The sequence below is a fragment of the Dermacentor albipictus genome, chromosome 3, assembly GCF_038994185.2.
Source record: "Dermacentor albipictus isolate Rhodes 1998 colony chromosome 3, USDA_Dalb.pri_finalv2, whole genome shotgun sequence".
Taxonomy (NCBI): domain Eukaryota; kingdom Metazoa; phylum Arthropoda; class Arachnida; order Ixodida; family Ixodidae; genus Dermacentor; species Dermacentor albipictus.
Window position 1 is genome coordinate 4,205,103 of NC_091823.1, and position 24,435 is coordinate 4,229,537.

General features: G+C 46.8%; 1 protein-coding gene and 1 non-coding gene across 3 annotated transcripts in view; one reads left to right on the plus strand and one right to left on the minus strand.

The window, feature by feature from the left end:
• The window catches only part of LOC139057174 (sushi, von Willebrand factor type A, EGF and pentraxin domain-containing protein 1-like), a 239,123-nt gene that overhangs the window by 35,114 nt on the left and 179,574 nt on the right, over positions 1–24,435 (plus strand). The window contains exons 2-3 of one of the 2 annotated variants that reach the window (XM_070534969.1): positions 11–84; positions 299–359. The exons of the other annotated variant lie outside the window; for it this stretch is intronic. Of the exons in view, the coding sequence (XP_070391070.1) occupies positions 11–84; positions 299–359 (135 nt within the window). The remainder of the gene's footprint in view (positions 1–10; positions 85–298; positions 360–24,435) is intronic. 2 annotated transcript variants of the gene reach the window in all.
• Positions 1,972–2,159, minus strand: LOC139058323 (U2 spliceosomal RNA). Its single transcript, XR_011513313.1, has one exon. It is a non-coding gene; the product is annotated as a U2 spliceosomal RNA (small nuclear RNA).

The window sequence follows — 24,435 nt, forward strand, 5'->3', positions numbered from 1 at the left end:
TAAAACACAGGAGAACCACCCCGCCTTGACTAGGGACACCGAGATGACTTTGCAGGGAGCCTTTAAGTGGAGTTGCATGTTCACGTAAGAAGTCATTGATACATTTTCTCGTTTGAACGATGTAACATCGATTCCAAGTGCTTGCTAATTTAATTAGTAAGGAAATGTTTACTGCAAATATAACGGCTGATAAAACCACGAACTTTACGCCACGCAGCTGTGTGATGTGTTGCTATCACTATCAATGCTTCTCCTTTTGTACCGGCCTTACAAGAAATTGAACGCAATTTTCTCACAGTGCCGCATCCAAGGTACCTACTCTTTCTGCTTCCAAGACGAAGCCCTCCCTCTCAGTCAAGGTAATATTGCTCAAGTCGCTAACACGAAGCAGGTGCCTCTACACACAGAAACTGCGTTTCACCCACTTTAGTTTCTTTGCGTGGCCTTGGTCCCGTACATACTCCACACGGTCGCACTCGGCATAGGTTGTGCTTGGCAGCCTCACCATAAACGCTGTGCCTCCGCGCTGCGTTACTTGCGTAAAGGTACTCCTTAGATGCATGTTCTAAATGAATGAACACAAGATAATCTTTTTACGAAAAATAGTCGCTAGTTTTCAGCCACTAGTTGTAACTGCTCGAACCCTCGCGACATGGAAGCACTGTCAAAGTGATCTCTACAAGTAACAGGTTCTGAGAAAAACTGTTTCTCCATGTGAGTGGTTGATAAAATTTGTTACGGCAATTCTTCTTGTGTAAGAGAGAGGATTATCGAAAGCTTTTGGATTTATTACTGGTAGCGCGTCATCTCTGCATGCTGAGATATTAGCACCGATACAAAAAAAATTAAGCAGAGGCGCTTGCCTCATTCCTTTCGGCAAAGCGTTTTCCTGATCTTGCTAATGCGCGACCAAATGGAGAAAGCGGTAACCGCAGCACGAGATGTGCCTAGGTGCTCGTTAGCACCCCGTTTCCATAGCTATCTGCATTGTCGCGCGCACTCTATTTTTTCCCTGTCAGAACCGACTTAACCTAGGGGCTTGTGCCCTCGGACCCTAGTTTCTCTGGACCAAAATAAAGTTCTTGCTATGCAATGCCATGTCAGAACCGGCCACAAAGATTTCACTATCTGCAACAGAAATAGAGAATCCCGTTTCGTTATATGTAACAGTTTTCCGTGACCCAAATGAGGTGGTGGAAGAAATGTTGTTCAGCGTTGCACAAGGCATAGATGCTTAAAGGTATCCCCGAGTGCTACCTGATTAACCAGGGCTACTACAGTGCTGTGCGGCTGCAGGGTGGTCGGAATACTAAATTCTCAAGCCGTACTGTTTGCTTTACCTTTACTCTTGGCGCATACCGTCTACGTGGAAATGACCAAAAGTCCAATGAAAATTGAAACAGGCTTCTAATTCTGGCTCAAGAACAGTGAAAACAATTGGGAAAGACTCACACAAATGAAGAATAAATGGCGCAGTGACAACGGTTGTCTACTTGCTTAGACATGCGCGCTCTTGGTCGTGATACCGTCGTGTTCGTTCCTTCGTCTTCATTCGAGCTTCGTGCATGACCGTGCATGACGTCAGGCCTTCTACGCCAACCCAGTGACCCAAGTTCCCTAACAGCCGAGAGGGACCGCTACATATGGGCTCGGGGTCGTGATGTCGTCGTGGTCGCTGCATCGTCTTCATTTCAGCTTTGTCATCTGACTCTTGTGATGCCGACATCGGCACGCGGTCATTTTGCAATTGCCACCACTTCAGCAACGTCATCAATCGTCAAACCATCGTCGCCATAACGCCTTCGTCGTTTCTTTACGTGAATCTTTCTTCGTCATTCCATTATAATCACATTGTCGTGAGCTGTCACGCGATGTCATAACTGTGCGCGATCACGGTTCATTGGCAATGCAATGAAGAACCTGTTCAACGTAGAGTTGAACAGGTCCAACGGATCGATGTCCGTAGACCACAAACCCTACATCGATCCCGAATATAGTGCAATACCGGGCCGACCCGCGGCGGAGGTGAAGCAGGCTTCATGCCCTCCGCCAACTTGCAAAAATAAGTTTAATATCTTGGGTCTATATACAACACGTATCAGATACTAAACTGATAAGAATATAATTTTTATTATTCCAGATACAAACACCAAAACGATGGGTTACACAACCAAGGAGAAAAACGGGACAAAAAGGTGTATATTCTAAAAGGTAAACAAATGGCTAAAAAATACCAGTTAGCAGCGTTAGTGATGCAACACACTCTGACCACACTACACTTCAGCCACGTCCATGATCGCGCCGCCCTCCCTTTGTCGGCGTTCCTAGCGCTTGCGTATCTCCTTTCCTTCCACTCTCCCGTGGTAGCGGTCCCGTGGAAACGTCACGCGTGTCTAGTTTCCTCGGATCCTCGGGGCGGCGTTCCCGTCGTCTTTACGTATACAAAATCACCGTAAATGAATGAATGAATGAATTATTGAATCAATCAATCAATCAATCAATCAATCAATCAATCAATCAATCAATCAATCAATACTCTTTATTTTCTTTTCAGCTTGAAAAAGAGCAGACAGGACTAAAAGCTGGGGTACAGCTTGACGAGGGTTCCGCTCCTTATGCAGTTGACAGCAGAGCACTGCAGAACAGGAGAAAAATGCGACACTTGAAAACGAAGTAATGCTTGGAACGAAATCCGCTTTCAAGCAAAAAGAAAGATCCGTGCACATAATGCACATATGCATACATATTTATATTTTACATCAAACTTACAAATATTTATACATATAGATATACAATATGTGCATATACACATACATATCATATACACAAGCATATGCACCAGATCTATACACATATATACATGTAGAACTTCTGTGTTAGCACGCATGCGTGAGTACATTGTAAGCGAAACGAAAAATATACACAACACGTACTAGTTGCAAATAAGGCTTAACTGACAAAATAGTCTTGTTGCATGGTTTGGATTACACAAAGGATCATACCCTTCCTTTGCGAGTTTATTAAGCAGAATGGGCATAGTCTATGTTAATGATTGCTGATCATGATTCGTTCGAGGTGTACGGACATGCCATTCTTCTTTATTCCTAGTGTCACGGATGCTGCGGTTTACGTTTAGATCTGCTTGAGCAACCACAATGGATTCCTTAGACTTCAAATGTGACTTGTAGCACAAAATTAACCTATAATTGTGCAAAAAGAATACAGGTAAAATCTCAAACTTTGGGACCAGATGTTTCATAGAAAATGAGCCAGGAAGATTCGCAACACATCGCACTGCTCTTTTCTGAAGCAAATGCAATTTCGTGAGATTTGAATGAATGAATGAATTAATGAATGAATGCGTGGTTTTAGCAGTGCAAGGGGCAGGTATGGCCAAAGAGTGCCATGCCAGTGTTACTGAGATAGCAGTGGAGTGATGGCTTCTATGAAGTTGATGTGACGTGGCTGTAAAAGGGGCCCAAAAATAGACGCTCTAAACTGCGTAAAATGTACGTGTTATAAGATTATGGTGATGACAAATGACGTGTACTATGAACCTTGAAGTGCATTGCGAAAAATGATATGATATACAAAACACGTCCGATGCAAAGATTGGCCACAGCATTACGGCCTCACCACAACCATTGAGACACAAGGGCCTGGAGGCATGGGCTATACAATACTGCTATCGCAGTGGCATCCTCTGAACAGAGGAAGCGCTTCAAGTGTATGGGACTAATTACATGTAGGACATCATTCAATAAACCGACGACTGTTGTGGTGTAAAAAAGTAGTTCTCTGCCAAGAAACATAGCAGGATGAAGTGGGACACAATAGCGGTATGTCAGAGGAAAATGGTTCTATCTCCCAGCTTTGGCTTCCCGACACTCCAGTAGGACGTGGAGGACGGTCAGCCTCATCACCCCGCATTTACCACAGATTCGAGCTTCATTTCCAGTAAATAAAAAATTATGGGTGACGAATGTGTGTCCTATTCTGAGACGGCAGAATAGGACATCTGTTCAGCGTGACTTCGTTGCGGAGAGCCAGAAACCTAACTGTGGTTTGATCACATGCAGCTTATTATTTGTTTCCGCGTCCCACAAGCATTGCCAGTGGTTTCGCAGCTTCCTTCGTAAGAAAGGCTTCAGATCTGCAGCAGAGACCGCAGCGGTAAGAGTAGCCTACGATGTAGATGATGCGGCCATTTGGTTTGCTAGAACATTACCCTCGATGCCTCTATGGCAAGGTACCCAGCATATAATGATATGCTGGTTAGATATGTACGCTCTACACAGAAAGGAGGAGAGGTCTAAGTACAGGCTTTTTTCTGTTTACAGAGTGACTTCCGGGCTCTTACAACGCTTAGGGAGTCTGCAAATATGTCTCTTTTTCGAAGTTTTGAGTTCCTTCTATGCTTCACTGCCGACAATACTGCATGAGATTCGACCGTAAATATACTTGTTTCCGGGTGTAGTACGTCGGTTTGCGAGAAGGATGGACCGATGGCTGCGTAAGAAATTCCTGCATGTGACTTGGAAGCGTTTGTGTAAAACTGAGTGCAAAAGTACTTATACTGGAGTTCTAGGAAATGCATTTTAATATGTGCCTCTAGCGCACGTTTCGTGACATTTACAAACTTTTTATCACAGTCTATGAGCTGCCACTGCCACGGCGGTAAGAGTATTGCTTGATTCATAAGACAATGTTCAAGAACTGAAGCAACCATTTCCTCAATGAGGTTCCCCACACGCAAAGCAAACGGCTTCCTTACTCGAAGTCGGTTATGGAAGAGCATAGCATCGGCGTTATCGTTTATGGTTGAATAAGAAGGGTGTTCAATGTTCGCTTGTACTCTCAGAAAGTATGTAAAACTTTTGTATGACCGCTGAATATGAGGTGACCACTGATCTTATTCTACGTTGAGGCTGTGGATTGTAGAGCAACGTAGATTGTAGTGATACGTAGAGGTCCTGAAAGCACGAGACGGATAGCCAGATGGGGAAGGGGGTCTAGGATTTGTCTAGTCTAGGAGTTGTTGCAGAATTATAAATTATTGCTCCATAATCTAGGCGGGAGTGGACAAGACTGTTATATAAGTTCAGACGGCATTTTCGATCACTACCTCCTTTAGTGCGTGACAGAAGCTTCAGAAGGTTCATTGTTTTCAGACATTTTATTTTTAGAATTTGAATATGGGGAATAAACGTTAATGCATTCTCAGGTGATTCCAAGGAATTTATGTCAATCTTGAAGAAACAGTAGCAATGACAAATACAAAAAAACTACCCCTCACTTATTAATACGGCATCAATAACAGTTTTCTTACCGAAGTTACAGAGTATAAATACTTAGGTCTCTTCACAACCAGTGATCTTAGGTGGAATAAACACATCGATCAAGCCACAGCAAACACACAACGCAAACTATTTTTCCTTCGCAGAGCTCTGAAACTGTCCACTCCTACAGTCCGTCTTCTTTCGTATAAATACGCATTCTGCCTAGGTTAGATTACGCTTTCGTTATCTGGGATCCATTCACAAAAAGAAATATTGAAAAGCTGGAAACGATTGAGAAAAGAGCAGTTCGCTTTATATACAATCGTTATGACCGCACATCTGTAACTCTGACATCTGACTTGTGAACCAGAGCTAATCTAAAACCTCTAGCCACGAGAAACGATCACTCATGTTTAAAATTTCTATATCAGATACTAGCGGGACATGTTACTGTTGACGCACCTACAATTATTCGATTTTCCTTGGGTTATAACACCACACAGCGGCATAGTCGAACATTAACACCATAGCAAACACAAAAGAATTGTTTTAAATATTCATTTTTTCCCAAGAACGATTTGTGATTGGAATTTATTAAGGAACGACCAAGTGTTACAGCTCTCCCTGGCTGAGTTTCTCTCAAGCTTGTGCATATAAATCGCGTTCTTTATATATATTTTCGTTTTGTGCTTTGCTAACCTGTTTGGAATATTATTGTTTAATATGAAACGAGGGCGTGTATACTGTATCTATGTGTATGCGTATGTGTTTAGAGATATGTCATATCGGTATATATCTGTGTATATGTGTGTATATCTATTAGTACCGTATTTACTCGATTCTAAGCACCCCCTTTTTTCACGATCGCTATGCCCAAAGTGAGGGGGGGTGCTTAGATTCGAAAAATCTTGAATGACCCACCCTCCCTCTTTTCACCGCGACATCACGACGAGATGGGTGCGAGAAATAACATTATATTTTGCAAACATTCAAAAGAAAAATCGGTGCAGACAGTGAACCCACCGCTTGGGTAGGATGCTCAGTCACTGTCACTGCTTTTCGTTAGTATGAACTGCTTTGGACTGGCATTTGTCCGTTCGCTGTCGGTCGGCGCGTCTTCGTGAATATCCGCCCGATGAAGTTTTTTTAGGCTATGCAGATTTTTCATTAGGTGACTGTGAGTGCAGCGAGCGTGGCGTTCTTACATAGTTGTTTCTAGGAGAGGCAAACATGTTTTGGCTGTGATAACGTAAGCCTAAAATGCATAATTATAAAGATTGTTCAATTATTATTTTTATTAGAACTTTAGGGGCAGTTGTTTGTACGACATACTTGGAGGCAGTGCCATTTTATTCGACCCCCGTTTTTCTCACATTAACATTGCGCCTAACTCGAGACATTGACCATCGAATTTCAACGCTCAGTCCAGGCAATATCTAGACCGAGCACGCCGGGAGTGCCGAAGAGTTGAGTCCCGATATCATTATTGAGTTGAGTCTCCCCATGACGAAAAAAACTGACGAAATGTTATTTTCAACGTCGCGACAAATGCTTATGCAGGCACCGGACGCACAAGCTTCGCATATAGACAGCAGTGCCAGGTCGCATAGCCTAGCGGGGGAAACGCATTTTGCAGTAAAGGTTGCACATTCACGGTACCTTGTAGCCAGCGTTGATCTCGATGCAAGCGTTTCCGCTTTCTACACACAAATAGCGCGACATGTACAACTGTATATGCCGTATCATGGCCAGTGTGGAGCACGCACGCGCTCCAGACCGGCTGTATGCGCTCGAACACTGATGTTGATCGGACAATGCTTTGCTTATCAGGGCCGCTATCTTGTACACGTTCGAAAAGCCGACGTTCGATATCGCTTCGCGCGATTGTCCAGGCTGCGCCGATATCGCGGCCTAGGCCAATCTAGTCCAATCGCGTGAGGCGAAATTGAACGTCGGCTTTTCGGGCGTGTACAAGATAGCGGCCCAGGTTCGAACAAGCATAGGAATCAAGCAAGGCGTTCAACCGGTGCGCGTCTGTTGCTGAGAAAACTGCCTCGTTCCAATCGTAGCCCAGGCGGACCGCGTCTTGTGCTGCGACAGCCGCCAGCTGGCCGGCGCCCGGTGCTCGTGCGGCGCGTTTTGCTTGGCGAGCCGCGACATGGCGTCGTTCAAGCTTCGGCGGGCACTTCGTGATCGGGGGTTATCGGTGCTGCGCGCCTTTTCGGTGCTGCACGCTCGCACAAGATATTTCCCGAATTGAGCGTTGCAATTTGGTGATAAATATCTCGAATTAGGAGTGTTTTTCAAGACTTAAAAAGGGATTTGGATATTTGGATGCGTTAAGACGTGCGTGCCTCCAAGTATGTCACATTAAATACTGCCGCTAAGCTTCGAATAATGAAGCCTTCTGATACTCGCGTTATTAGCGGCAAACTATGTCCGCCTCGTATTACATATCCTCTGCGAAAACGCCACGTTCGCTACGCCCATAGACGTTTTATAAAAAGTCAGTGTGGTGAAAAAAATATGACGACGCGTCACGTGTCACTTGTATTTTGGATCCAGGAACATGAGTAAAAGCACTTGGTACATCGAACACAAATTTTCGCCTCACTTCTCTACCAGATTAGCGGTTTTTTTTTCCGAATTTTAGAAGGTTAAGCGGCGCACTCGAGCACAGAATTTGTTTTTCGACCCGCAAGGTATGGTCAACCTCTGCATCATTTCTGTGAAAGCTTGCGCGTATTTATTTGGCTCAATAACTAGACGACCCTCGAATTCCGCTCGCGACACGAATGATGCGAACTGCCTTGCACAAGTCCCGTTCAACTTTCGCTCGCCCACACCTGAAACGACGTACTCTTCCGCCTGCGCTCGCACGTACGGCAGCTGTTTACGCACTGTTGCCACGCGACTTGCGCGGAGCAGTGTTCTACTATTTCCGAGCCGGCCGCATCGCTTTCCAGCCACGCAGAAGCACAGCCGACGGCGAGAACAAGCGGCAGCGCCTCTGGCTGCGTGCGACTCGCGCACGCTGCGCTGTTGACCGCCGACCTTCCAGCAGGGAATCGCTGTGTAATAATAGGGCCTGCTCACTCGAAGCTTTTACGACGCGAAGCCAGCGAACCGCTCGGCTGTTTGACTTGGCCGCGCTCCGTCAGCCGCCGCCGCGAATAGCGACCCTTTACGTAGCGCACACGTGCGCCTCTCACTCGAAACAATGCCGCACCCTGGCCCAGCATCTGCAGTCAGATGGGAGACTGGTCGCTTCACGCTAAGCCGCTCAAATCCATCATCTGGTGAATCTGGAGGTCAAATATATTTATTGCATTAGAAGAAAAGCGATATACATTAAGTGGTGATGCGCGCATCTGGATCCATAAACATTGACTAGTTGCGGATCCATAGAGTACGTACATTGTCACACTATACGACCCACATAAAAATATTTTCGGATTTACTAACAGCGAATTGAACGTATTCACACATTTGCTACCTAACGTAACAAGATCTATACTGTTTTCATAGAAAATGCTTTTTCAAGGGGCATACAAACTTTCCTACATCTCCTGCAAGTATCCCACATTTTTACACCAGCGAACAAGACCATTCTCACATTACAGTCTTACGTTCGAAATTCCCGCGGTTACTTAGCGGTCACGGAATGCGGGATCTACAGCCGATGGCCAAGCTGAGCCGAGTTACAGCACACAAGCATGCACCGCCTGCCAGAATTGAACCCACGACCTCACTTTCCGCGAGGTTGATGTCGGATCGAAACAGGTCGTTGAAAGCACTCAGTGGATTGACCACTGCCCATCAGGCGTCACCTTGCGCTTGATTTTGTGAGATTGTTATGCAGAAAGCAATTATTGAACTGTCAGGCCTTTCCGAGGTGCGTTGCCATGACGAGCTCAAATTCGAGCTTGAAGTTTGTATGAAACACCCTCCTACGACAGACGCCATTGTTTCCTTGCAAATCGTTTTTCACTGTGCAAGAACATCTCAAAATCTGGCTTCCACAGACTCCCATACTTCAAAATTGGCCCTCTATTTGGGAGTGAAATAATACTGGCTCTCCCGTAATCGACAGTAGATGTAACAATGAAATGGCTACCGGCCAAGCAGATTGGTTGGAGATGATTGGTTGCTGGCCCTAATTTTAAAATGCGTGTAGTGCATGTTCGCAATGGCACATCCCACCACACCACACCACACTGTGCACTGGGCCATTTGAAAGCAATAGTTTCCTGTCTCAGACTCGTTGCAAGTCTCGTCTCGGTCGAAGAGCCATCCGCGCTACGCCGGACGCTGCCGCCGCTGGCGTTGAAAGGAGCAACTCTGTCTCAGCGCCAAAAGATTACATTCAAGCGCATATTGTATGTGCCTTTTGAACGTCGCTATTGGAAATGACAAATAAAACTTCAGCGTACTAGAAGTTACAGCTTGAGTGATATCGTGAACAAACATTTGGATCAACTCGGAAGCAATATTTTTTTAACTTGTTCGGGCAGTAACTAGCGTATGTAATTTGGTCTTGGTTGTTTGCCTGTACGATCTCGTTTTGTTCTCGCAACTTGCTCGGGTGTTCTCGTGTGAGTGCCCGGATAACGGCTCTGGCTTTTGGCTCAAGGTCACTTGAACGTTGCCGACAACGGGAACCATAAGCATTTCATGCTTAAAAAGCACCGCTCGAGTTGGATGTGGTGCAAGGCGCTATCCTGATTTCCATTTTTACATACAAGTTGCGTACGGGTTTTCGATTCATCCGTCCGTCTGTCTCTCGCCTGTACGCCAAAAACTCCTTCAGTGCAACGGTACGCGCGTACACGAACAAAAAAAAAAGTCACGGCTGTGGCTCTAAGAGTTATAATCTTATTGACGATGCTACGACGCATGACCTTCATGGCTACATAGAAAATGTGGGATGGCGGCGCTCCTTCGCTCCCATCGGAGGGTGGAAAAGTATAAAAAAACGTGTCAATGCACCCTAACGACCTTAAAGACCTGGCACGCCCCGACGGCAAGTGGATTGTATCCTTCCTGGTGGAATGGTTTGGGATTTAGAGCTACACGGACATCAATGTGCCGACCACGCTTCCGCGGTCGTGTATAGGTTTAATCTTTGGCAAAAACGTGTCTAGGATAGTAGTAAAACCGACTGCGGTGTACCACAGTGACCACAAAGCTGTGGTCACTGTGATAAAGAATAAGACAAAATAAAGACGATAAAAACAGCGAAGTTACGCGCTGTGTCTTTATTCAATCAACATAGCAATAACTGTATAAATCAATATAGTTATCAATATAGGCACCAAACAAAGCTTCACTGGTTATCCTTCTTCACAGAGTGGAAGGGCACTAAAATTTTCTCTTTTAGTAATAGCATCGGCAATAAGTTGTACACGAAAAACAGCGCTATCTCACAAAAGCTACGCCTCTTTCCAGATCGTGGCCCCTGATGGCAGTGGTTGTTCATTTCCCTTGCCATGGTATAGCAGTGCTGCCAACCGCCAAAGCAGGTTTTACCCTATAACTAAAAAAAAATGAAATCCCTGGAGTTCCTTAGATTGTTGCAAAATGTGGCTGTTTAGTTTGTGAACATAATTTCTATACCGTGCATGCATTGCATGCGTAGCATGCATTGTAATTGGTCCCCTGAGTTATTAAGCAAGGCAATATGATCAGCGCATCGCAAGTTACTAAGGTATTCTCCATTAACTTGTATCCACAATTCTTCCCAATCCAGGTCTCTGAATACCACCTGTAAACACGCTGTGAATAGCATTGGAGAGATCGTATCTCCCTTTCCTGACGTCCTTCTTCATTGGGATTTTGTAGCTGTCTTTATGGAGTACTATGGTGGCTGTGGAGTCGCTATAGATATTTTTCAGTATTTTTTACGTACGGCTCATCTACACCCTGATTCCGTAATGCCTCCATGACTGCTGAGCTTTCGACTGAATCAAACGCTTTCTCGCAATCAATGAAAGCTATATATAAGGGTTGGTTATATTCCGCACATTTCTCTATCACCTGATTGATAGTGTGAATATGGTCTATTGTTGAGTAGCCTTTACGGAATCCTGCCTAGTCCTTTGGTTGACAGAAGTCTAAGGTGTTCCTGATTCTACTTGCGATTACCTTAGTAAATACTTAGTAGGCGACGGACAGTAAGCTGATCGTCTATAATTTTTCAAGTCTTTGGCGTCGCTTTCTAATGGATTAGGATTATGTTAGTATTATTCCAAGATTCCGGTACGCTCGAGGTCAAGAGGCATTGCGTATACAGGGTGGCCAGTTCTTCTAGAACAATCTGCCCACCATCCTTCAACAAATCTGCTGTTACCTGATCCTCCCCAGTTGCCTTCCCCTTTGCATAGCTCCCAAGGCTTTCTTTACTTCTTCCGGCATTATTTGTGGGATTTCAAATTCCTCTAGAATATTCTCTCTTCCATTATTGTTGTGGGTGCCACTGGTATTGTATAAATCTCTATAGAACTCCTCAGCCACTTGAACAATCTCATCCATATTAGTAATGATATTGCCGGCTTTGTCCCTTACCGCATACACCTGATTCTTGCCTATTCCTAGTTTCTTCTTCACTGCTTTTAGGCTTCCTCCTTTCCTCAGAGCATGTTCAATTCTATCCATATGATACTTCCTTATGTAAGCTGTCATACCGGGCACGTACCCAGGATTTTTTTCGGGGGGGGGGGGGGGGGGCAACCCAAAGTAAATCTTCCTATGCAAATGAGGGAGGGGGGAGGTAGCTTTACTAGTACAAATGTGAATAATGCCCAGCGTTCAACATAAAGACGCGTAAATCCGCAAAGTAGAATTGAAATAAGATGTACCTCACAGGTACGCTTGTGAGATACACCTCTCTTTTACTTGGCAAACAAGAAAGCACATCAAATGGAGAGAGAGAGATAAAACTTTATTGTGTCCTTGATGGGGTTAAGGGGTGGCGAGGGTCGGGAGACTAACCCCCAATCCCCCCCTTCCTCAGACGGCGGCCAGTTCTTGCTTTCTGGCGGCGTCTTCGGCCATCCGGACGGCCCAGAGCTGCTCCTCTGGGTCTAAGCTGAGCAGCAATGTCTCCCACTGCTCGGCCGTACTAATGATGCGTGTGTTAGTGCGGGAGGTGTTGGTGGGTGAGGCTTTGGGGCATTGCCAAATAATATGATTGAGGTCGGCGCGGGCTTTGCACGCTTTGCAGAGTGGTGAGTATGCGTCGGGGTACATGCGGTTGTAAAGCACGGGGTTCGGAAAAGTTCGTGTTTGAAGGAGTCGCCAAGTGGTGGATTGAGACTTAGTCAGTGATTTGTGTGCTGGGGGGTAGCGTAACCGCTCTCTGCGGTAGTGCAGTAGAATTTCTCCGAACGTGACCATTCGGTCCCGCGCGTGACCGCGATGCAAAACAGAGGGCTGGTCGGGATCGGAAGACGCAGGAGAAGGATGATGCGCCCGGTGTGCGAGAGCTCGGGCGGCATCGTGTGCGGCTTCGTTTCCAGCCAGACCCGAGTGACCAGGGGCCCAGATGATCTGCACGCGGCGTTGCCTTGAGGGAGGAGTGCCAGAGAGAATCTTCTGCGCTTGGGGTGCTATCAGTCCTCTTGCGTAGTTACGAATGGCCGTTTTTGAGTCGCTGATGATGCAGTGTGCATTGGTAGCCGCGTAGGCCAAAGCGATGGCCGTTTCTTCTCCTACTTCGGGTTGCGTGGCGAATATTGATGCGGCCGCGGAGAGGTGGTACTGCGAACCCGCGACTGCGACGACCGCCATGGCGTTTTGGTTGGGGTAGTCTGCTGCGTCTACGTAGGTTACGTCAGCGGCTTGGTCGTAGCGCTTTTGTAGTTGTTTAGCCCTTTCTGCACGTCGCTCCGGATTGTGTTCAGGGTGCATATTGCGAGGTATGGGCGGGATAACTAGCTGATCACGAATGTTTGGAGGGATGGGTACTTTTGGTCCGAATTGCGTGGTGTAGGTTATGCCTAGGGTGCCTAGAATGTGCCTGCCCGTGGTGGAATGGGCAAGTCGTTCGTATTGGCTAATACGTTGCGCTTCAATAAGCTCGTCTATGGTGTTATGAATGCCTAGGGCGTCAAGTTTCTCGTTAGAGGTGGTGATGGGAAGATGTAGGGCTTGTTTATAGGCCCTCTTGATCATGGTATTGAGTTTGGACTTCTCAGTTGCATTGAGGCTAAGGTACGGGGCGACATAGGTGATCCTGCTCAAGGCGTAGGCGGTTACCAGGCGTATAAGGTTGCTTTCCTTCATGCCGTGATGTCGATTTCCGATGCGTGCAATGAGGCGAGTGGTTTGGTGTACATGATTATCTAATTGCTTGAGTATGTCCGTGTTTCTGCCGTTTTGTTGGATGCGTAAGCCAAGGATACGAATGCTAGGTACTGTAGGTATGCGTTGCTGGTGCACGCGGAGTTCAATCTCGGGTGGGTGAGGGTCTGGACGTCGACCTCCCCAATTAGGCTTGTACAGAAGGAGCTCCGATTTCTGTGGGGAACACGCCAGGCCGCGCGGTTCTACGTATGCAACGACCTCGTTGATAGCTTGCTGCAGCGTGTCTTGGATGTCTCCGTCGCTGCCCCCGGTGACCCACAGGGTGATATCGTCTGCGTATAGGCTATGCTTGAGGTTGGGGATGCTAGCTAATGCAGGCGGTTGTGTGCTTCATCAAATGGACTCGCACATGACAGAAGCGCAGGAAGAACGCTGCCGAGAACAAGTAAACAAGTGAAAGTAAAAAAATATATTTGTAGTAGCGTATTTTGAATTAGCCCTGGAAGAATTATAGAAAAATATATATACGTTTGCGGAACAATCAGTTCTTTTGGATCCCTCGTTTATTGATCTACCAATTTAAGTGCCAATATTGACACGTATTGCTATTTGGGAAGTTGCGTAACGATGCGTGGGCACCAGTCCCTTACAACCACGTAGAACGCAGGACGCTGCAGTTCTAGACGTACAGCACCCACCGCGAAAGGTTAGAAAAACACTCACATTAACACAGCAGAGAAGTGGCTACGTCAGCTGGCTGTACTGATAACTGTAGAAGCGTGATTCAAAACACGCGGAATTATTCTCCACTTCCGGTGGCCTTTTGTCTACTTCCTGTTTAAATAAAGAGAAGTTGATCCATAATATTTTCACGAACAGTTAAATTGGTAATTTCCGCTTTTCCTTCATATTTGGCTGTTACCTGGGCTCTCTCACTTAGTAGATCACTTAATTTCTCAACTCCTGGCGACACTTTTTTTCAGTTGCCGATTTTGCATAAAATGTGCTGTACAATTAGGCAAAAGCGAGACGAGGTATAACGGGTGACAATCATGTTGTTTATAGTTTTACCGGTTATTGCAGGGTCTGATGATGGACGCCTGTTTGCCATTATTTTATTTTCCACCTCATCTAACCCATATCGCGAGTATATGCTTCGAAGTATCTGCCAGCGTCACGTCGAGCCGCGACTCGAGGAAATAATGAAGCAAGAGGAAATGTTTAACGCAGCTGGCGTTTTCTCCGGCCGCAATTCGTTCCTTGAGCACACAGACCAGCTGACTACGAACCGAATCCCTTTCCTGGCGCCTGGATCAGTCTATACAAGAAAGGTTGAACTAACAAAGGAACAGCGATGCGCCTGATTGTTGAATAGATGGTGACCACTGATCTCGTCTCGAGTTAATCGCGCGGGCACCGAATTGATGATAAAACTGGCCTTCGCGCCGCAGGAGATGCCGATAAGTACCGCCATCCAAAGGAGTGAAAAAATTTACTATCATTCCACTCTGTGAAGGTGGAATGGCAGCGAAAGCTGACGACAGTCAAAGCTCTCAAACGAAAAGCAAAGTGATTCCCCACATGTAGGGAATGCTTAACGCTTGTTCACCTCCGCCATGGGTCGGCCCGGCATTGCACTACCTTTGCATGGACCCACGTATGCTGAGCGCTCAACGCCTGCTTCACCTCCGCCAGGGGTGGGTCTAGTATTTCACAATCTTCGGGATCGGCCCACGTATGGGGAGTGCTTAATACCTGCTTGACCTCCGCCGCGGGTCGGCCCGATGGTAGTGCAATGCCAGGCCGACCCACGGCGGAGGTGAAGCAGGCATTAAGCACTTCCCATACGTGGTCCGATCCCGAATATTTCGAAGGGCGAGTTACAGGTTCCCGAGCCCGCAGAGGTATGTGCCATTGAGCTTCGACACTTTTTGGACTATCACCAGGATCTGCCCACATGATGATTTTTTCTGTTGACAGATGACGAAAACGCTATGTAAGGTTAGTCATATACAGCTCTCGCTGTAAAAGGCATAAAAATGTTGACAGCCGAATATATTGATTTGTCAGCGCGTTAGGAGTGTGTGAGGAGTGGTGGTGTGGGCGTGGAGGAGGGGGGTATGCCGTATAATTTCGGGGGAAGGGGGGCCTGCCCCCCCCCCCCAGGGGTCTTACACTTGTTGATTAACTTGGAAAGTTCTGCAAGTCCTATTCTAGCTGCAGGGTTAGAGGCCTTCATACATTGGCGTTTCTTGATCAGATCTTTCGTCTCCTGCGATAGCTTAGTGGTATCCTGTCTAACGGAGTTACCGCCGACTTCTATTTCACCCTCCTTAATGATGCCCATAAGATTGTCGTTCATTGCTTCAACACTAAGGTCCTATTCCTGAGTTAAGCCTGAATACCTGTTCTGTAGCTTGATCCGGAATTCCTCTATGTTCTCTCTTACCGCTAACTCATTGATCGGCTTCTTGTGTTCCAGTTTCTTCCGTTCCCTCAAGTCTAGTATGTGCGTACTTCCGGCTAACTGAGAATAACACAAGTCTCTAGTTCGCGTATACATGCGCGGGCTTACGATGTCTTTGCACGAAAGTGCATTCACCCCATTCGCCGAGTAAACCTTGAGGCACGCAAAACTGATTCTAAATATTAGCACCCGAGCTTCCGTAGAAGATGCACAACTGAGCCTTTCCATGTGCCTCCACATAGTACACACACTTTTAGTGCGTTAACTTATAAATATAGCCCACAAGCGCTCGCCGCTAACCAGTAAGATCCCGAAAACGAGTCAGCAAATATAAAAGAATCAGCTTCTTTCTACCGACAAATATTTACGGCTGCTCTTCCGCAAAACCACTCTTTTTGTGTTTCGTAAACATTTCGCATCTGATTTAGCAGGCCTCACGGCAGACTGCTTGCATTCTCTCTTTCTCAGCATGGGCTGAGTTGTGTATACGGCCAGACAAAGCACCTTTTTCTAGCTCTGAATTAACTTGACTAACCGAGTTAATTCACAACTAAGAAAATGCGAAAAAGCAACACTATGAAAAGATATTCTCGTGTATTTATATCAACCCAAGGAAAAAATTGCCCGCAATTTAGGAATCTGGACGGAAAGAAAGGGAACTCTGAAAGTCTCCGCGTATCTCGTTTTCAAATGGCACCTTAGTTGCAGCTGCAGGAGTCAACGCCTTAGATACCCACTTTGGTCAATGTTGTGGCAACCCGGCTATCGAATACCAGGATGAAGTAACTACCAAACAGCCATTCTTTGGTACTATTTCCGGTGACATCTGGTGAAGTAGAAAAAGTGATCGCTGGCTTTAAGAATATTAATGCTGCAGGATTCGACAGTATTATGACATCTCCGATAAAGTATGTACACCCGTGAGCAAAAGTATGCGCACCACAGGGTCGCCGCAAAAAGCAGAATTTCTTCGCAATTAACACGCATAAACGGAAACTTACAAGTGCGATAGAAAATTCTTAATGCCAAGTGTGAACTGTAGTTTTTAATTTCGTGTTACATTATCAGACAGAGGAGAAAATGAGTTTTATCACGCAATCCTTCCGTATACTTTTGCTCACGGTTGCACCTGATATCATTTCACGAGTCTAAGCCCTCATTACCAATAGAATGTTTGCATCTGGAAATTTTCGAACCAAACTTAAAATTGTCAGAGTTTGCCCAGTTCCCAAAGGCAGCGCTGAATACACTACAAATACTTTCAGACCAATATTGATAATACCGCTTTCTTCAAAGCTTTTTGAAAGTGCTCTGTAACGCGTTGGGAAAGTTTCTTGAGGCAGTATGCTGTTATTAGTGAGGCGCAATATGCTTTTCAAATGTCTTGCGAACATGCAATCTCGAATGTAAAGCAATATATTAGGAATCATTGAGATACGATTATACACGATAGGCTTATTCTTGGACCTGAGTCAAGCATTCCATAGTGTCAGCCATGGTACACCCCTCTCTAGACTTTGTGAATATTTAATACGTCGAAGGCTTTGGAGCTAATGAAAGTTACTTGACTGAATGGTAAAAATTTGTTTCATTTAATCAGTTCACCTCGTCACTTGTGAACGTAGTTGACTGGTGTCCCGTAGGATTCCATACTTGGTCCCTTATTATTTAACTTCTTCATGAGCGGCCTACGAAGCATTCCCATCTCACCTAACCTAATCATGTACGCCGACGACACAAATCTTTTCTTCGCGAACGCTTCTCTACAATACCTCGAGACAAAATTAATGAGTATTTAGATTTATTGCCAGAGTGCTTGTGCATAAATAAGCGACAATTAGATGTTAATGAAACCAAGCATGTAAAAGAAATTGAGTAGAACAAGTAAAAACACAAAAATTCTAGAGGGCGTGGTTTCAAGGATAACATCTCTTAGGACACTCATCTCCGCTTCTTTCTTTTAGTCCAGGTCCAAACATTGATGCAGACTTGATGCATCAACTCTTGTACTGATCACACCGTTTTTCTCGAATCTATTGCAGAAAGCGAAGTGACGGCTTACCTTTTCTTGAGTTAATCGATAAATGATGCACCAGGATTTCAAATAAAACCTCTGAAACACGCCATTAATATTCCAGCGCTTCCTCTCAAGCGTATATTCAACTTAACTTTGCTTACAGGAATTTTTCCATGTAACATGGTGATTGCAAAAGCGATAGTAATAGTATATCAAAAAGGAAATAAACATGGCATAGCTACACCTACAGGCCAGAATCGATTTTGCCTCTTTTCTATAAAGGTTTAGCAAAGGCATTTCTAAAACGTCTTACAAATTTTGTTGACCACTTCATGAGCCCGGTACAAGATGGTCTTTGTGAGCTCACTCTTCTACAGCAAAAGGAGTTTATACTGGTAACTTTTGAATCCGAGAACATGGTACTTGAGTTGTTTGGAATTTCAGGAATGCATCCGACCTAATTGATCGTCGCGTTTCATTTTTAAAAAAATCGAATAATATGGTATTAGTGGAGTCGCAAAATTTGTTCATTTATTCTTGTTTGAAAAATAGGTCACAATTTGTAAACATTGCAGGTGAATGTTTAGACAAAAAAGCAAGTATAACGTCGAGCGTTTCTCTGGGTACTATTTTGGGACGCTTTCTTTTTGCATTTTACATAAATAAAATAACTAATGCAGATAGGGCTGCTAAATACATAGTATAAGTGGACAACACGAGTTTCTTTATTTCCCGCAAATGAGATGCTGACTTAGTATTCACTAAATTCACTAAAGAATTCACTAAATAAAATAAGTGACTGGGCAACTCGCAATTACCAAAAAAATTTACGTTAATCAAACCAAAGCAATCCTCTTCAGTCCACGCAACGAATCTGTTAAGCTCCCTCCTATTAAGCTAAATTACAGTGAGAAAGTTCTAGTGTTATCTGCAAATACGCTGAAAACTTTTCTTTGACGAACACGTGACTTGGTATGACTATGTTATAAGTAGATTGTTGGTAAATTGTGTAGAATCACGGACTTACTGGGTCGCCACTTTTTTCCGATGCCAGTTGACATAAAGCCACAGGATGCCCTCCCTCAAATTAACTAATACTTCTGGGGTTTCGGGCTCTCGCGGTGGTTGTGTGGAGCCGTTGCATTGCGTTTCCGGGTGCTCCGTGGCCCTCTCCTCCTTGCCTGGATGGGGTGGCAGCGCGTCATAAAACACTGTCGTTCTGATGCCATCCCGTGCACGGGAAGATCAACCGCCTTTCCCCAATGGCCGACATTTGGGCGGGATTCAGGCCCTGCTTGCGTGCGCTCCGGGTACGCGGGCGCAAGACGGGGCCGTCTGAAGGTTCGTACGTGTTCCTCGCTGCCGCCGTTTGTCCGCCGCCGGCCGATGGTTACTTCGGCGGGGTCCCGGCCTCGGTGGGCGCTCTTCCGTCGTATCGATGTCCTGGGGCAGCGTCTTCCGATCGTGCCCCCGTCTGGTCGTCTGTCGTTTCTCTCGATTTTCCACGCTGTAGGGTGCCCAATGGCAGGCGCTGACCGAAGGATAGGCAGCCTCTTACTGGTGGGTTCTTTGTTCTCTCTGTCGCGGTCCATTTGGCCACGTATTGTGTCGCAGTTAGATTTATATTCGGAGTTTCTGATGAAACTGGTGTTTGTATCGAATGCCAACTTACTAAATGTTATTCCTTCTTTCTCGCGCGCTTCGCCTAGGGTCTCCCTTGCTCGGCCCTAGCTGGGGCCGGCGGGGCGCGTCGACCCACTGACGGAGCAGGCCGCCTGTGTATGCGTAGCGGATCGGAGTGCTGCTCGAACCCTAAGGTGGTGGTCCGGCGTGCGCGATATCAGAGCGTGCGGGCCGTGAGCGCAGCGAGGAGACCATATACTCCATTAAGCCAACTGAGAAGCATATGCATAAATAGGAGCCAACTGGCAGTGAATTCCTGTTAGCCAATACCATCTGTTTTGATTGCGTTGAACGTTTTAAAGTATTCTATAATATTATACTGCTTATGGCTGTGTTAGGAGCTCACGTCTCATTCCAAGACAGTTTTCTTTCTGTTTTCTTTTTCTTCGAGAGTTTTAACGACATATCTAGTTTCTAGTATCTGCATGGTGAAAGGTTGTTGTTACATTGCACTGCTGTGTGTTGTCGTATTGCATTGCACCCTTCGTACGTATGCTGCTCACTGTTGTGGTGGTCAGGTCCCCTCAAGTTGTCCTAAACAGCTTTTTTTTTCCTGGTAACCCACAGCATTGCATTTGTTGCTGTTTTCGGCAAATAAAGTCAAATTTCAATTACCTAGCCTAGTAGGTTCAAGGTATAGGATTCGTGATTTTGTTCCATTATGTCTAAAGAAAGTAATGTAGTACGCCCTTTTTTTGCTCTCAGCTTACTTACTTATTTAGTTAATTAGGAAACAACGACTGAAAACAATTATTAAACATTTGTATTTTGCAAAAAGAGGTAATACGATTATTCGAAGGCGGTCATGGTACCACGACATCTACCGACATGGGGCCTCTTTGGAAAGCACTTATTCCTTCGAGCCATTAAGCACGAGGTCGCGGGATCGAATCCCGGCCACGGCGGCCGCATTTCGATGGGGGCGAAATGCGAAAACACCCGTGTACTTACATTTAGTTGCACGTTAAAGAACCCCAGGTGGTCGAAATTTCAGTAGTTCCCACTACGGCGTGTCTCATAATCAGAAAGTGGTCTTGACACGTAAAACCCCATGACTTGATTTTTTTTCGAGCCATTCATATATATCATCACAGATTACTTTCAATGTAAAAAGTACAAGTTGGCATTTTCTCGTGACTGCACTTTTTTGTGCACCGGCGTCACCAACTTCATATCACGTCCATGCACTGAGCCATCCCCCGACGTGGACAGCAGTAGCAGCAGTGGGAAAGTCGAAGGACGAGGAAAAGAAAGCTTCGCTTTAAAAGACGTCAGCCGCGAACGGCCGACAGCAGTGAGAGCGGCCCCTTCAGTGACGTGCACGTGTGAAACTGATTTCATGCGGACCTGCCCGACCGCTCGATGCGTACTTGTATATGGTCTCATCGAGACCGCTTGTTTCGTCCTATTGTCTGCTCGCGTCAGCTCTCGCTCGCGCTTGTTTAGTTTGCTCTCGTTCGCGCTTGTTTCGAGTGTCATGGTTTTGGATTGTTTTGTAATCCCATTTGATGAGCGACGCACATTGTGTAGTACTTTCTGGAAGCCAAGCGGCACAAGCGATTACACTGGAACCTTCGAAAAGTCACGTATAAAATCGACGCGCTAGACCTGCAGATCAGATTTCGTGAACCCGTGTCGATCACCTGATAACCGGCCAATATGGTATCGCTGCCATTTTTCGGGCCACGCAGCACGATTCTGGCGCCGTCGCAGCCACCATTTACCTGACATTGGGGGCCCCTCAAGCTACAGGTATGCTCGACTTCCGCGTCAGCACCCACGTAACCTTCCTCAGGAGTCGTCTTACAGTCGCCACCCGTTCGATTCACGCCGGTCGCCTTCCCAACGTCGCCGATCCATTTCCCCAATGGTTCGCCAACCCAGCCCAGCCCGAGAGAAACACTAACAGTCGCAGTTCCAGAGGCAAGAACTGCGTTTACGTCAAACATTTCAAGGCCTCATTTTTCCCCGGAAAACAAAATTGAACTGTCCGTAGACGGGCGTCACAGTATACATGCACTCATTGACACCGGAGCCGCTGTTGCTATTATTAGAGAGAAGCTTTGCCGCAACTTGAACAAAGTGACCATTACCCTTACCTCTCTTTTGCTGCGTACGCCAACCTCGCATTGCTTTCACCCTTCAGCGTCGTGCACAACCCGGGTCGTCATTCAAAGCGTTATTTAGGTTATGGAATTTTTCGTCCTATCTCGTTCCTCGCACGACGTTATTCTTGGATGGAATTTCCTATCAGTCAATCAAGCTCTTATCGACTGCACTCGTGCCGAACTTTCATTATCAGCGCCGTGCTTTCACCCTGACGACCACTATTCTCCTAAAGCTGTTGCCGCCTCTGACATTGGTTTCGCACATTTCTCCTCCGCTCTGGTCCCTGTGTCGTGTAACTGTGCTGCAAACTCGTCTGTTCTGTTTACGCCGTTGGCCACTTGTGCGCGCTGCGGGAACTTCCTCCTTCCGTTTGCTGTCGTCACTTTTTGCGACGGTTCTGCTGCCGTTTACGTGCGCAGTCCATCCGCCCGCCAATCATCCCTAATCCGCGGCGAGTGCCTGGATATCTCTGAAGCTTTCGATTGCGTTCTCCCGGTTACCATGTTTGGTGATACGGCATCACTTCCGATTTGTTCCGTCACTCCTCCCGCCGCGACCGATGCCCCTGTAGACGTCTTCGCTCGTACGTGCCATCGATGCCGAACTCAGACCTGCGCAGCACACAGAAAGAACCAAGCTCCTCCAGCGTTTTCGTGCCTCATTTGACACTGACCAGCCAACCTAGGGCCGAGCGTCCGCAGTCGTTCATCGTATCGACACCGGTCAACAAATACCATTGCGCCAGCGTCCGTGTTCTGTGTCGGCCGCTGAACGCCGGATCATCGACCAGTACGTTGACGACATGCTGGAGCGTGGCGTCATCCAGCCCCCTAGCCGCCCCTGGGCATCTCCTGCTGTCCTCGTTAAAAAAATGGATAGCTCTATACGGTTCTGCGTCGACTATCGCCGCCTTACCCGAATAACGCGCAAAGATACCTATCCTCTGCCGCGCATCGACGATGCCGTGGACAGACTACAGGGAGCGGAATTCTTTTCCTCGCTGGATCTGCACTCCGTGTACTGGCAAGTGCCAATTGCAGAGGTCGATCGCCAAAAGACAGCCTTTGTAACATCTGATAGGCTATATAAATTTACCGTCATGCCGTTCAGCCTCTACAACGCGCCTGTCACTTTCGAGCAAATGATGGACACCATTCTTCGAGGGCTGAAAGGGAAAACTTGCATCTGTTATTTAGATGACACAGTGGTTTTTCCCACCGACTTTGCGTCACACCTCAGCCACCTCGAGCAAGTCCTTGTGTGCCTCTCCACTGCAGCACTGCAACTAAATTTGAAGGAATGCCACTTCGGCGCTTGCACGCCTACTATGTTCGGCCATGTAGTTTCAAAAGATGGTAACCACCCTGACCCCACGAAACTTAGACCTGTATCCGAGTTTTATAAACCAACCACCATGTAAGAGCTTCGCAGCTTCATCGGCCTGTGCTAATATTTCCGACGCTTCGTCCGTAACTTTGCCTCTATCATCGCCTCCTTGACTCAGTTTCTCAACGGCAGTTCTGACCTATCGGCCTGGTCCCCTGCGTGCGATGACGCTTTCGAAGAACTGCGACGCGTTCTCACCTCTCTTCCAGTACTGCGATACTTCGATCCCTCTGCTCCAACTGAGGTTCACCGGACGCTACTGGTGTTGCGCTCGGCGCTGTTCTTGCACAACGCAAGGATGGCTTCGAAGAGTACATCGTCGAGTATGCCAGCCGCACCCTTACCAAAGCCGAGGCGAACTACTAGATTACTGAGAAGGAATGCCTGGCCATCATTTGGGCTATCGGAAAATTTCGTCCTAATGTGCATGGGCGTCCGTTTGACATCGTGACCGACGATCATGCCCTATGCTGGCTATCTTCACTAAAAGATCCAACTGCTCGGATCGCCCGTTGGGCATTTCACCTACAAGACTATGACGTCCGCGTTGTTTATCGCGCAGGCCGAAAGCATTCAGACGCAGATGCTCGAACCTGGTCACGCCCGCCTTGTGGTCCTGTCCACTTGTCTCCACCTGCCGGGCCTTCGGCCTCAACATTTCCGACATGCCATCAGAGCAGCGCAAAGACCCATGGATCTCTTTGCTCCCTGTCTAGCCAGTCGCGAGCGCCGATCTCTCGGACGCTCCGTCGTCAAGCAGCGCGCTTCATCATTCGGGGTAACCTGCTGCACCGCCGCAACTACAATTCCAGCGGCCGCAAGTGGTTGCTTGTTATACCCCGACCCCTCCGCTCCGACATCTGCGCCACGTTCCACGACGACCCACAATGCGGCCACGCTGGTGTACTACAGACATACTCTCACCTCCAGCTTCAGTACTGCTGGCGCGGTATGTACCGCTTCGTTCGCCAGTATGTCCGGTCATGCCACATATGCCAACGACGCAAGACGCCACCTCAACATGCCGCCGGCCCCTTGCAACCTTTACCATGTCCCGCGCGAGCTTTTGACCGCGTCGGCATTGACCTATACGGTCCGCTTCCCAACACTCCAAGCGCCAACCGCTGCGTTATTGCTGCTATCTACCACCTCACGCGGTACGCTGAAACTTCAGCCCTAGCGTCTGCCAC